Source organism: Seriola aureovittata, chromosome 2 (assembly GCF_021018895.1).
Source record: "Seriola aureovittata isolate HTS-2021-v1 ecotype China chromosome 2, ASM2101889v1, whole genome shotgun sequence".
Classification (NCBI taxonomy): domain Eukaryota; kingdom Metazoa; phylum Chordata; class Actinopteri; order Carangiformes; family Carangidae; genus Seriola; species Seriola aureovittata.
Genome location: NC_079365.1, coordinates 26,518,948 through 26,533,949, shown reverse-complemented (window position 1 = coordinate 26,533,949; position 15,002 = coordinate 26,518,948). Strand labels below are relative to the sequence as shown.

Below are 15,002 nucleotides of genomic sequence, written 5' to 3'. Positions count from 1 at the left end.
TATACTTTGTTATCCCAAAAGGAAACTGATTCATCATATCATTACAGAAACCAGAGTATGGTATTGGCAGGTTTTGCAGTATGAGCTGCTGCCTGAGTAGAACCATGAAACAGAGGTCAGAGCCGCTCTCTGTGTCACCTCTGTGTTAAATCCCTCCTCTCCTCTGCAGGAGGAGGCGCAGTGCGTTCGCCAGGAGCCATGTGCCTCCCTCACACCAACAACATGGACAGCAAGCTACAGGGGGCGGGGCAGGGGGGAGGGGCTTCACTACGTCAACGAGGAGGAGGTGTTCCACTGGAGCCCTTCGTACACCAGGTGAGAGGGAGAAGTGTGTGTTATAGAAACACCGTAATGAAGAGAGAGATCCGTGATGATGTCACATCTTCACTGAAACACAACCAAACTTAACACTTTACTTTAATCCTCATTTAGCTTTTATATGCAGAATACAAACAGTTAATATGTTTTTAACACATATAATACAGAGTAAGCAGATATAAGTGTTTGTCTATGTATTTTTCAACAACTAAATTGTGTGTGTGTGTGTGTGTGCGCGTGTGTGCGTGTGTGTGCGTGTGTGTGTGTGTGCGTGTGTGTGCGTGTGTGTGTGTGTGCGTGCGTGTGTGTGTGTGTGTGTGTGTGTGTGTGTGTGTGTGTGTGTGTGTGTGTGTGTGTGTGTGTGTGTGTGTGTGTGTGTGTGTGTGTGTGTGTGTGTGTGTGTTCACAGGTGGGGGGTCACACCAGTATGATGCGTTATGATGACCACACAGTGTGTAAGCCTCTGATCAGCAGAGAGCAGCGCTTCTACGAGTCTCTGCCTCCAGAGATGAAGGAGTTCACTCCGGAGTATAAAGGTCAGTCATTACTCACCGTTGTTTAGTATCAGTGGAGCCATGGATGCTTGCTTTATCAACCCCTCCCAAACCTTTTCGTCTGATTTATTCTCTCAGCACAATCACCAGATGGGCTTGTCGGTATTGTCCGTCTTTATTCTTGTTCTTATTTTTCTCTTTGTTCAGTTGGTTTGGTCAAGTTTGTGTTCGTACGTTTGTTCCTACCTCTTTAACTATTTTTCACACACTCTCAATCACAGCACGTGTTGTTAAAGCAGCTCGTATCAATATCTTGTAAGAACAATGTGTCAGTGACGATGTGAAAACACTGTGAGAGGTCGCTCGTGGTGATGCACATACACCTGTATCTGCAGCTTCCTTCTGCTGTACAGAGCTTTATAGTGAATTTGAGCTCATTGATTAACTGTCCAGTCTGTAAATGTACTGCTTGGGTTCATTTTCACTGCTCTCATAGCATCAGTTTTGGCTGCAGCAGGCAGTTGTTGTCAGAGCAAAAGCTCTAAAAGAAAAAAAACCCCAGAAAACCCACCGTCCACTACCTGCTCAGCAGCAAGCAGCTAACAGACACCGTTAGAGTCCAGCTGGTGAACATAGTGGAAAATTTAGCAGCTAAATAGACAGGAGTTTCCCTCGGGGGTTGGTGGAGACCAAAAGAGCTAAAAGAGAGTGAAAATCAGACATTTATGAGGTGGAGACAAACACATCTCAGAATGAATAATAATGTTGCTCCCTAACTGCTGGATGTGTAAATAGGCAACTGTTTGCTCACAAGTTCATCAAGTTCACTGTTATCTTCACACACAACAAAAAAAATCTGTTATTGCAGGTTTAAGTTGTAAGTGATTCTGAGGCGACTCTGTGTCAATAGATAAACTAGACTTACTCGTAGCCTGAACTTGTTGCCACTCTACATGGTGAACTCACATTCCCACAACAAAACAGTGTCAACAACTGTCTCATTGTGGCAGATTCACCACAGCCACAACACAGATTACAAATGAGCTCAGTGTGGATAAATCCATGTCCTATCTGACACCACATCCACACAATACTCACACAGAGGCACACAAGAGAAATAAAATTTGAAAGCAGCCCACACACACACAAACACACACACACACACACACCCTGGAACATGTCTACTTCAATTACGTTATGGACAGAAAGTAAAGACCAGTTCAAAGAGCGCACACAGATTTAAAACAATCCCACTTACCGGACATTGGCTCTTTATTTGATTTTATTTTTATTTCTCATATCATTTATGGTTGGGTTAGAAATGCTTTGAATAGAATAGAAAAGAACTGAATAGAAGTGACTCATGCACACTGTCTTTCTTAACGCTAGACAGAAAGTCTGACTGAAATGTTGTATTAAATATGAAATAAACAGAGAGAGACGGTGTGTGCGATGAGTTTTTTGGAGAGAGAAACGGAGAGAAGAGAGGGAAGGAAGTACGGATGTTTAATGGAAGTAAAGTGGTGTAGCTGCTCTGCTCTTCATCACTGGGCACATACTATAACTGTTTCTGCCTGCTTTAGCTGTAGTAACAGACCCAAACACACTTTGACAGCCAGCATACAAACACACACACACACCTCTCCTACATGTATGTGGCCTATTTACCATTCTGGCGGATGATGTAAGAGAGGAGATAACGACGCAGATGAAGGGAGACTGATGGTGGGTGGAGCAGGTGGAACTAATAACATTAACGATGGCTCTGTTCCAGTTTGTCGTGCCTCTAAGTCACGACACTCAGCCAGCAAACAAAACATCAAGGCCCCGACACTGAAACACTGAAACACTCACAAATGGAATGTAATCAGTCATTATTATGATATATTAGTTTTATTTCTCTGACAGTAAAATGTGAGCCATGAGGAATGTCTGGCAGGAAGATGCTGCCAGACATGAGCCGTGTCCTCGTTCAACACATGCAGTTTTGATGAACAGGTTTTATGCATTTAGTATTTAGTATTTAGTATTGCACAATAGATATTGAAGTGCTGCTCACAGCTGCAAAACATAAATAAATGAATTGCAGAGTCCGGTGAGAAATCTCTGGAAAGACTTGAGAATAAGTGTGAAATCCCGGACACAGCCACAGTGCACCCACACATGTGTTTTCACTTACAGTGCTTGATGCAGCCTTTTGTAAGGACTGTGTGGGAGTGCTCACACTGACCTGTCCTTCACTGTCCTGTTGGTTTTGTTGCACCTGTTAAGGTGGGTTAACTTCTACCTTCATCGTTCTTAGTAGTGCTTCGAGGAGATTGTGTGTGTTCCAGCACAGCTCTGTCCAACTTCAGCCAGAGCAGAACTCCAGTCATTCACAATGAGTGAGAACAGCTCTCAGGGTTTGTATAGATTTTAGTCTTGGTTGATTCGGCCGTCCTCGTTGTTACTGGTAGTAACGGCACGTGCGGTTAAATACGACAGCAGACAGACCAGCTACACTGTCAGAAATAGAGGCTTTCTTCACAAGAACAGGTCACAGTGAAGGGTGTTCCTTCTTTCTCTTTCACTCTCTTGAATAATATCATAACAGGAAATGCCAGAAATGACTGTTGTTTTACAGACGCAGGCTGGATGAACAATCTCTATCATCACTAACATCAGTTACAGATACATTCAGAATAAAAGCTCCAGTTGGACACTTTTATTGTGAGGCTACAGCTGTAGGAAATGTTCAGTTTGCTTTAGCAGTAACTTTCTACAGCTCTGATAGGCTCTAGGAGAGTGAGGAGTAATCAGTGAGGCTGATGTAAATGAGATAACACTACAAACAGAAATACTAGATTACACATTGCATTGTTTCATGTGGGTCCCTCGTCATGGTAGGAAATTTGATTCCACTGCAGGAACGTCAGACTCCACCACAAACAATAAAAGCTACTGTGCATAGATATGATTACAGAATGTAAATAAACATGTTGATTTCATTCAAATTGTAAATGTTATAGATTTAAATGCTTCAAAAAATGATCTTTGGGAAGGTGAATCAGTTCTAGAGAACGCTGCACATATCGCATCATTTCCTGTTGACAGGATACTATAAAGTGGTATTTAGGACACGGTACAACAGGAAATAGAAGAGATTTCAGGAGCAGAATTTCAGGTTGAAAAATTGTTGCAGATGTAACAGAGACTTTACAAGCAGTTACTGCAAATCTTGCAGGAGATTACTTAAAACTATATATCCCACCAAATAAACATTACACCTGCTAACATTAACCTGTTGGCATTATTATTGTTAGCATGCTGACATTAGCATTTAGCTCAAAGCAGTACAGCCTCACAGAGCTGTTACCTTAACTGTAGAGTCTTAGTCTTTTTTACTATTATAAATTCAATATCTAGACTGTAATGTAAAGACATTATTTTTTACATTGATATTCTATCGACTAAACAACTAATCAGTCGATGAAGAAACTTGTGAATCTTTATGCTTCTTTTTGGCACATTATTACTTAAACTACTTGCCAGTGAGCCGCTTCACCAACCCCCTCCCCACGTGGAGCTACCTTACATGAGACCTGGTGGATATATTCCCAGTACATTGATCTGCAGTCATTAGTATGTCTGTATTCCCACCAGTCCGCCCTGCTGGTGTTGTGGGTCCCAGTGCCATGACAACAGTGGTCCATAAGGAGTCTATATTTAACCCTGGATCTCTGCCCTACTACCATTGTCCTGCTGATTGAATAACTACAGACAGACAGACAGACAGACAGACAGACAGACAGCTAGCTGCCCGGACACAACTTTCAGAATCCGTCAAGGTTGTTTCATCCACAAACTGTGTGACGTAATCAGATTAAGGTTCTCCGTGTGTTGTGGTGAGGAGCTGGTGAAGAAGTCGACGTCTCTGTGGAGAGAGCGCTCGCTCTCTGCTGCTCAGAGGAATATTTCACTCTTCAATTTGGACTTGATGTGGAGTTGATTTCCCACCAGTGAGCAAACTGGCAGCAAAATGAAACAGGGATAAGGTTCAGCTGGGGATGAAATGTTCTACTACAGTTTGGAAAGCTAAAAATAACGACCTAATGTTTCTAATAAAACATTGTCAGACATCCATGTCCGGTTGTTTTGTCTGTTAACGGTTCCTCAATTGAATTTCCAGAACATTTACTAAATCTTGATATATAGATGGATGACAAATGAAAGCTAAGCCAACACACAGCTTCAGTGCTTCTAGTCTCTGAACTCAACCATTTTCCAAAAGATATTCCTTCATTTGTTGTTTTGATGATGGATTTTCAATGTTCAGCACAATGATAATACAGATCCAATGTAATTTAATCTAATCTGGCGTAATTTAATAAAACAAGCGACTAAATAGTTTTGTTTGGTCACAGTGCAAGTGAACAGTACTATGAGTGACACATTACACAAAGTCACTTGATCCATTGGTAACAGAAGTATTAATTACTGCAGCTTTAAAGAAGAAATATATTTTTCTCACACAAACTAAATGTCACATTCACAAGTAATAAAACACACAGTTCATCACACTCTACAAGCTGCTACAGCCTCACTTGCTCTGGCGTGACGGGTACATGATGGTGGCTAATGTTAGCTAAAACCTTTGACCTGATCCCAAATGAACCAAACCTGCATGAATTCAATTTTTTTAAAAGACAGACCTGATCTGAAGGGGGCTCTGGAAGTCCGACCTGGATTAGACCTGATTCAAAATGATGAACAGACCCATTCAGAGACACGGCAACAACACTGGCAGCAGCAGCAATTAACCAATTAACAGCAGCAATACATGTCATACATGTAAAATACATTTTTCCTGCACTTCACTTTCACGCTCTGTCTGACTCAAAAACACTTTTCACATGTGGTGGTGATGATGATGATGATGATGATGATGATGATGATGATGATGATGATGATGATGATGACGCACCTTGTTAGCTGCTATTGAGTCCACCTGCACTCACTCCAGTATTAAACATATTGACAGATGGACCTGGACCTGCAGACCAGATGAGACTGAATCCTGTGATTTTGAATCGGGCCGACTCGTCTCGGGTCTTGTTTTCGAAGAGCTGAGTAACAGAGAGAAAGAGATGACCTTTAAAATGCAGCTATTAGTTGTTACTTCTTCCTCCAAACTGCTTTTACTAAGATTCAGAGGGGTCAAACATTATGAGATGTTTCTAAGTATATAAGGTTAGATGCAGATCGTCAGGGAAATCAGTGAAAACCAGAAAAGAAAAAGACAGTCTCACAAATGTTGGATTGTTCTGACTATGGCCTGATTTGAGATGGATTATGTTTCTCTCTGTGTCTCTCCTGGTATTTTAATAGACATCTCTAAACATCCTGTCTGTGGTTTCCTCCGTCCTGTCAGGTGTGGTGCTGGTTTGTTTCGAAGGGGACTCCGACGGCTACATCAACCTGGTGGCCTACCCCTACGTGGAGAGCCACATGGAGGCCGGGATCGCAGAGCACGAGGAGCGTGACCCCCCCGAGAGGGAGCAGCCGAGGAGGAAACACTCCCGCCGCAGCCTCCATCGCTCCTCCTCCTCCTCTGACCACAAGGAGGAGCGGCCCGACAGGAGGGAGCCGCACGACACCGACACCTCTGACAAGTAAGATAAAGATGTGTCCGGCTGGTCTGTGGTGTTGGTCCAGTCTTCATTTTGCTCACAGATCAAGTAAGACCATTTCACAGAACTGCGACTAATGAATGAATGAATTAATTAATTAATTAATATGACTGACGCATTACCTCCAGGCTAACTCAGGCCTAAGTGTTACCATGGTAACAACCAGTGACACCTGAGCTGAGCAGTAGCACCCAATAACAAAAAACAGGAAAACATCGCTCATAATTTGTGGTTAGCTAACGTCGTCATGGAGAGAGCAATGAGCAGTTTCTTGGTAAACTCTTCATCTTGTGTAAACGGAGCTGAGCAGTTACATCTGGTTCCTCGGTCTGACTTTTTTTGTTATTTTGAGAAAAGTCTTAATTTACACAGAATTCATTGTACCACAGTTCGGTTTAAGATAAGTCAAAAACTAAACTGCTTTGTGAAACTGATGAATTCAGACGTTCATCTGAAGTCTGACGATTTGTTTATCTAAGCTGTCGTCAAACTGCCCCCTGATCATAGGAAAGGAAGATTTTTCTAGAAAATAAGACAGTGGAGAAAACAAATTTGTTGCTTTTCTGTGTTTTATGTCACTGTGGATTGAAGATCTTTGGGTTTTGGATTGTTGGTCAGACAAAATGAGATATTGGAAGATGTTATCTTGGACTTTGGGAAATTTCAATGAGCGTTTTTCACCATTTTCTGACATTTTAAGGATATTTATTGAGTCATAAAAAATTATTCCCAGATTAATTGCTCGTAAAAAGAGGAATGGAAATGTCAGTCAGGCGAACCATCACTTTGATCCAGACAATTTTCCCAGCCCCTCGTACTAATTTATCAGCAATTTCTTACCATGAAATTTTCCAGACATTCATAATCCCCAGAAGATGATGAAGTCTGCTGACACATGATGATCCTATGACTTATTCTCTAATGTCACCACGAGGTTCATATTTGCTGCTATTTTAAGTAAATCTCAATAACTATTGGATTGAATGAAATGTGCTGCTAAAAAATAAATAAGAGGATGGCTCAAATTTAAAGGGAAGACACGACAGGGCAAGGTGAAAAATTTAGGCTGAATCCGAGGCCTTATGGATCCACATCATAAATGTAGAGCTGGAGCTTCTGGTGAGATCTGAGATAATCAGAGTTTGATCTGAACACAACAACGTACAGTCTGTGTGACATATATTAGGTGTGTTGGGCGAATAAACTCAGACTTCATAGAATATCCAGCGATCAAATTCATGTGAATAATGCAAACCTTTAAATCCACTGCAGATTTGAACAGAGCATCACCAACGTTGTCCTCTCTCTTCCTCTTTTTCTCCTCCCGCAGTCTCGGAGAGCTGAAGAGTCCCAGGCTGGATCCAAAGATCCACTCCGACGTTCCCTTCCAGATGTTGGACTGGAACAGCGGTTTGACATCAGAGAAGATCAGCCACAACCCGTGGAGCCTCCGCTGTCACAAACAGCAGCTCAGCCGCATGAGATCTGAGTCCAAGGACCGCAAACTCTTCAGTATCCTTCCTCAGCCAATCACATCCCCTGTTTCCAGAGCTTTCAAAACTAACTCCATCCACTGACGGAGACCGTGACGTGGTTTAAAGAAACTAGGAAGTGGGCCTTATATTGAGATTTGTTTTGTCACACTGCTGTTTCCAAGGTCAAGAATAAACTTGACCTTGTAAATAGCGATAATTAAGACTGAATCTAGCTGTAGACATGATGTAAATATGTACAGACTGTTATAACTACTGCCCACATCTCTGATTGGTGGTGGAATAGTAACCTGTGCAATAAGAGGCACTGAATGTACATATACGAGTGAGACTGTGGGGACAAAGGCAGGAATAAAGGGGAGGGCTGGAGATGTTTGAGGTTATCAGGTTAAAGGTTGTGTTTTGATCTTCAGCTTCAAAGAGGAAACTGCAGCTGCCAGGAAAACACAGCTGAGGAAAGTGAATAAGCAACACACTCTGTCCTCAACAAGGTCCAGATTCAACAGGACTGCTGTCAGCTCCCATTTCATAAACAATATTTTGTTTATAAAATCGTTTAACGAACTTAGTTCACTTTTTGCTCAATATGTAATGTGATTAAAATATAGGACAGTTGAAGCTATTGTGTGCATCTGGACTGGGTAGAGATCAGGGATGGTTTGGTTGTGCTCCTTAACGGCAGCATCTTACCCAGAGTTCCTGTTGCTGGAGAACGTGGTTCACCACTTCTCGTACCCCTGCATCCTGGACCTGAAGATGGGGACCAGGCAGCACGGAGACGACGCCTCCGAGGAGAAGGCGGCCAGGCAGATGAAGAAATGTGAACAGAGCACTTCAGCGACGCTGGGAGTCAGAGTGTGTGGCATGCAGGTAGAACGATGACTCCTCTACTGAACTCGTCAGATGACAGTCCTGAGGAAGAGATAATGGCCTGAGGATGTGGGCGAAATAATAAATAGTCTGACAAATTTTGGGTTCTTCTGACTATGGCCTGATTTGCATGTGCAGCTAAAGTGTTACATAATGATATCGCCTTGTATTGAACAAGGTAAATGTCTAGTCGTGAGTGTGAACAGTTGTTGTCATTTCTTTGTGTGAGCGGTTTGCCCTCTGTGTGTGCAGGTGTACCAGCTGAACACCGGTCACTACCTCTGCAGGAACAAGTACTACGGCCGCGGCCTGTCGATCGAAGGCTTCCGCCAGGCCCTCTACCAGTACATGCACAATGGGAAGGGCCTGAGGCAGGACCTCTTTGAGCCGATCCTGAATAAGCTTCGCAGCCTGAAGGCGGTGCTGGAGAGGCAGGCGTCCTACCGCTTCTACTCCTCTTCACTGCTCATCATCTATGAGGGAAAGGTGAGAAATCAAATCAAATCAAGAATAAAAACAAATCAAATCAAGAATCAATCTGCTGTTCGATGATTTCCTCGAGGACCTCAGTCCAACTCTGTGTTTGATTGTGTCTGTAGGAACCTGAGGGCCCCTCAGGCCTCAGCTCTGGGCAGCACGCGGCCTGGCACCAGAAGACCCCCGCGGCCCCTGCAGAGTCCCACTGTGGCCCCGGGCCCCACGCTCCTCCGGCCCCCGACACTCCCTCTGAAACGGACATGAGCCAGAACCCAGACCCAGGGACACTGTCCTCTCAGGGACCTGGACTAATGGCTCCACCCTCTCCTCATCCCCCTCCACAGGCCCCACCCACCAAGTCAGACTGCCGCTCCTTCCTCCCCCCTCCCCCCTCGCCTCACCCCCATCCAGACTCCTCCTCCCCCTCTTCTCCCAGTTTAATTTCCTTCCCCCCTCCTCCAGCCCCCCCACCCAAGCAGCCCCCCCTGGTGGACGTTCGTATGATCGACTTTGCCCACTCCACCTTTAAGGGTTTCCGTGGCGACACAGCGGTGCACGACGGGCCGGACCGGGGCTACGTGTTCGGACTGGAGAGTCTGGTCCAGATCCTGGAGAGCCTGCGGGACGACAACCTGCCGTAGCTCCGAACACACAAACACACAAACACAAACACACACACACACACAAACACACATACACACAGCTTGTTGTGAGTTAGTTTAGGTCGTGTTGCCGAGACGCCTCGACTGTAAATATGGAACAGGGTTCTCCAGGACGTCACCATGGAAACATGGCCATTCTACAGTCGAGTAGTTACTATAGCAACAGGCAGGAGGTGGGACAGTGGAGCTGAAATGGAAAACCTCTGCACAACACACACACTGGTTGTACGTCTATACTTGTGAGGACCCTACCTGACAGCCTCTCCAGGAGCTGGTTGCACTACTTGGTAATTAGTTCAAACTTAACCTCGTTCTAACTGAAGTCTTCTGTAAGGGGAGTTTTGCACATGAATACATTAAAAACAGGTTGCTCATAGTTCTCAAGAAGAGATTGTTGGTTACTAATTATTTACAGTAACCGCCAGGTGTAAGGGTTGTGTAGCTGAAGGAAGCAACTGACAAAACAAACGTTACTGACGCCAATATCTGATGTATTTATAGTGGAGAGTAGAAGAAATATAATATTGAATACAGTCGACATATCTGACGTTGAAGATTTACATTTACAGCTTCCATTCATCCATCCATCATCCCACCTCTCCTAGAGAAATAACTCCAGTCTGAATCAGGCTTTACTCACTTCCTGTTCTTCACTTGAATGTTTCACTGTGCAGAATGATGTTTTCAAGAGGTTTTCACATTCATTTAGAGGAAAGTTTTCTCTGTGTTCAGTTTTAATCTGAGTTTAACACGTGTGCGCAGGAACATGATTTTGTAACATCACAACTAGTTTGAAAGTCAGTCATGGTCCAATGTGTAACTGAAACTAGTGCGATGTGGAAACCTGAAGCCTCCAGCTCACAAACACTGAGAATGGACTTTTCAGTGAAGTAGGAGGCATCTTGTGTACGGCAGTTAAACTTTTGTAATGAAAAATATTTGCATATTCACAGATTATTGATTTATTTTCAATGAGGGAGAAAATCATTTAAAAAATTTTAACTTCCATTTTTTGTAGAAAAACCAAACCAGACACGGCGTGAGTGTTTTTATGCGTCTTTAAACGTGTCTCTAGGGGATCATTACATTTTCCTCTTCAGCAGATGAATGTGAAAGCAGCCGTCTAGTGTCCAACTCTTCACATACATCATTCTGCACAATGAAGGTCAAACAAATTGGTCCTCACAAAGATAGACAGACAACAGCACACACACACACACACACACACACACACACACACACACACACACACACACACACATCCTGGGAACAGTTGTCTGTGGAACAAAGCGTCCTCTCTGGACGACCAATCAGCTGAATCCCAGGGACCGCCCACTGAAGTTGGCCCACACTCACATTACTCACCCTCCGACTCCCCCCTTCGCCCCCGATCCCCCACACGCCACTCCTCCTCACTCCCCTTTCTCTACAGAAACCAAACCTGGACAGGAGGACAGACTCTGTCAGCGTTACCTTGAAAACGCACTCAGAAACACATCCAAGCATCTGTGAAAGCAATAGATGGAGATGAGAGACGGCGACTTTTTTCTTCGGCAGTGCAGAGGGCAGCGTCGCCCACAGAGAGAACAATAATAAAGTGCAACAGAAATTTGCATCATAGACGTAGGCTTTAAGGAGAGAATATAGATCATTTTTAAAAAAAAAAAAAAAAGAAGCTATATTTCCGTTTTTGGGGCTTAATTCAAAAACGTTAGTAGTTGGTGTCCTGTAAAAATCATCCTCTGTGTAATATTGGAAGTGTCAGTTTCCCAAATCTGGTCTAGTGATATTCTGTATTTTTCATCTTGTCAACAAATCCCAGATAAACACCAAAAGCAACAATGAATCCATCCGACCAGCGGGTTTAGTGAGTGTGTGTGAGTGTGTGTGTGTGTGTGTATAAAAGCCTGATACTGATACGTCTTATTCCTTTGTGCCATAGAGCTCCATCAGTGAGACACGCTGTTGCACTGGATCACGTGTTCCTTCGTTACTATGAACACACACACTCTAGTTAGTTTTGACTCAATCCCACACACACTGTCCTGCTGCTGGAGATACTCTTCAGAGCACCAAATGTGGATTCATCCGCTGTGGAAAATAGTCCCCAACAAATGCACTATTTCCTCATGTTTGAGCAACGTTTGCTGAAAACGACGATGAGCAGTTGCTTTGGGAAATTACTGAGTATTTTAAAAAATATGAAACAATATCTGTGAAATTCTTTTGACATATACGATTATTTTGGGGGTATTTTATCCCTTTATTTGATAGCTGATTGGACATTGCGGTTCATGGTGGACACTTTAACCCCTGAGCTCCCCTGAAAGTTCACACTTGACCTTGGAATCGGCAGCTTGTCCACAGTCACCAAAAACGTCTCACAACGTCCATTTAGCAGCTGTTCCTGAGCTTTCGCTCTGCCTCAGCTGCTGGAGTTGCTCAGTTGTCATGAGATTGTAGATGTTCAAGTTTCCATTTTTTTTAAACACTTTGAAGACTTTTTGACTTTTAAAGATCCAAAGCCCCAGATTAGCTGCTAATATGACTTTATGGTAATTTTTTTTTTCTTCAAATTGCTGTTTCCAATGTCAAGAATCAATTTTCAATCTCAATTTTTAAGCCAAGATACAAGACGTTCTGAAAAGGCTCAGAAAAATGGAAATAATGGATCATGAGATATAATCAAAATCTCCAGAAACAGCTACTTCATAGACTTTGTGCTGTGATTGTTTTGTCAACTGTATATTTGTGTATAATTGGTTCACACAGGGTAGAGAAGGTTTTAGAGATGATCTAACATTGTTGGTTTTGGTCTTTTCATGGGATTTGTTGACAGTAACAAAAGTATAGAGTAGTACCAGCCTTATTCTTTACATTGGGGCTGGGTGATATGGTTGGATAACAGAAATTTGACAAATAATAATTAAGTATCGCCCAGCCCTGCCTCAAATGTGTCAAAACAAGATATATATATATATATAATATATATATATATATATATAATACAAATCATTATCCTGTAAGTGTCAGCAGAATCGGCCGTGGTGTCTCTACTGAGGATGTCACCGTTTTATCTCATCTGGTCGGACCGATTAGACGGTGTCAGCCAATCACAGTTCAAGGAGCTCTGGAGGCCGGCCGTGACGCTGCACCGCCCCCTGCTGGACAACAACAGGAACTCTACCCCAGGAATAAGAGAGAGCAAATATGAATATTTTATTTTTTGGTTTATCGAGGTGATAATTTATTTTTTTATTGTACCTTTACCCACATGTGCGGGTAAATGTTTTGTCTTTTACATGTCTCTTCCCCCTAAATGTATAAAATGTAAAGAAATTAAGTGCATCAGAGACACAGTGTGTGAAATGTCAGGATTATAAGCAGTATTATTTGAGCTAACTCAAGTCTGTTTTATTTGCTGCTGACTCGGCTCCAGTCTGATCCTGACCGGGTATCGACAGCAGTGAATCCAGACTTGAGTCAGATCACTGAGCCCAACACCTCTGCCTGCTGTGGAGATGTCGCTCTGGTGGGAAGCTCTTCTGAACGTGTGTGTGTGTGTGTTAGAGCAGATGTAGACGCCATCTTTAGTCTTTGGTTTGTTTCACTTCCACATTTAAGGAGTTGGTAAAGAACTGCATGCACGTTCACGTCCTCCTGTTTGAGTCAGTTTGCAGCACAGCGTCAAACAGTCTTGTTACAGTCCTCACAGAGTCTAAAGCAGCGACGGTCCACGTGTCCTCTCAGATCGTGATATTTATTCATGGATATTAGCCTCAATGATTGATCAGAGTTATTTAGCAGCATTTTCTGCATCTGACATCATCCTGACTGTTTGTTAGAACAGTGAAAGTAAGTGAGATTAAATCTTTCCAGAAGCTTTTGGGCTCGTGTTGTAATTCCTGACCAGCAGGTGAAGACCCCCGACATCAAAGTCCCTGAAATCATCATATAAACAGAACTTGAGCATTAACGGCTGCGGAGATCTTCTCACATCATTCAGTACCAACAGTGATCAGGGTGATCCGTGAGGAGCTGCAGCAACTGAACCACGACCTTAAAGTCACAGCCCTCTTTGTATTTTCATCACGTCCAAAGAACCTTGAGAAAAATGAGACTGATAATGAATTATACACATTTCCTTTCAGGTTTGTTTGTTACACTGCAAAAAAAAACAAAAAATAACTGTGCTACATTTTTACACTCCGATCCACACCGGCTCACCTGAAGTCGGTTTCATAAATGTCTTTGAATGTCACTAACAATAAAGGAAATTCCCATCCCAAGTCGGGCTGCAACAATTAGTCGATTAGTTGATTGAAAGAAAATGCATCTGAAACCATTTTAATAATCAGCTTGAGCCAGACAGCCGAGCCTGGTTCACATATCAGCAACATGAAGTGCAGAGAAAGAAGGGAATGACATTCAACAGAGGTCTGGAGGCTGCACTCTGAGGTTAGTCGTCAACTTCTTAAACCACTAGGACACGATTTGTCCCAATCATACGATGCAGCAACAGCCTGGCTGCACCTCAGCAGCAGTCTGCCACATGAGCGTGAGGCATGAAGGTAAATCTTGATTATCTGTGATTTCAGTGCAGCCAGACTCATTTCATCAGGAGTCAGTTTGTTTTCTGTAGAAATGTTTTCATCTCCATTCATTCATGATCTTCACACACACACACACACACACACACACACACACACACACACACACCTGCAGTGGCAGTGTGACATGCAGGTCATGCAAGAATGAGAGTTTATCTGAAGAGTTGTAAATCATCAGGTGAATCCAAGAGTGAACATGGGAAAATTAGTGAATGCTATTTCCTACACACACACACACACACACACACACACACACACACACACACACACATTTGAATTACTTGGTCAGTAATATGATTGGAGGAGAGGAGCAGCACAGGGACTTTTAACTACATGTATCACTCCGCTTCACAGGTGATCTGTTAACCGTTAATTAGCTTTACATTAACGGTCGTTATCTGTCTTACAT

The 15,002-nt window shown here is 43.1% G+C and overlaps 1 protein-coding gene across 2 annotated transcripts in view; it reads left to right on the top strand.

Annotated features, from left to right (window-relative positions):
* ip6k1 (inositol hexakisphosphate kinase 1) overlaps positions 1–14,290 on the top strand; it is a 29,843-nt gene extending 15,553 nt beyond the window's left edge. Inside the window, exons 3-9 of one of the 2 annotated variants that reach the window (XM_056395296.1) lie at positions 170–315; positions 728–854; positions 6,223–6,463; positions 7,812–7,993; positions 8,657–8,844; positions 9,097–9,330; positions 9,444–14,290. In XM_056395296.1, coding sequence (XP_056251271.1) covers positions 199–315; positions 728–854; positions 6,223–6,463; positions 7,812–7,993; positions 8,657–8,844; positions 9,097–9,330; positions 9,444–9,962 — 1,608 coding nt within the window. In that variant the 5' untranslated portion in view covers positions 170–198 and the 3' untranslated portion in view covers positions 9,963–14,290. The remainder of the gene's footprint in view (positions 1–169; positions 316–727; positions 855–6,222; positions 6,464–7,811; positions 7,994–8,656; positions 8,845–9,096; positions 9,331–9,443) is intronic. The other variant, XM_056395307.1, reaches the window with a different exon arrangement.
* Positions 14,291–15,002: the final 712 nt, after the last annotated feature.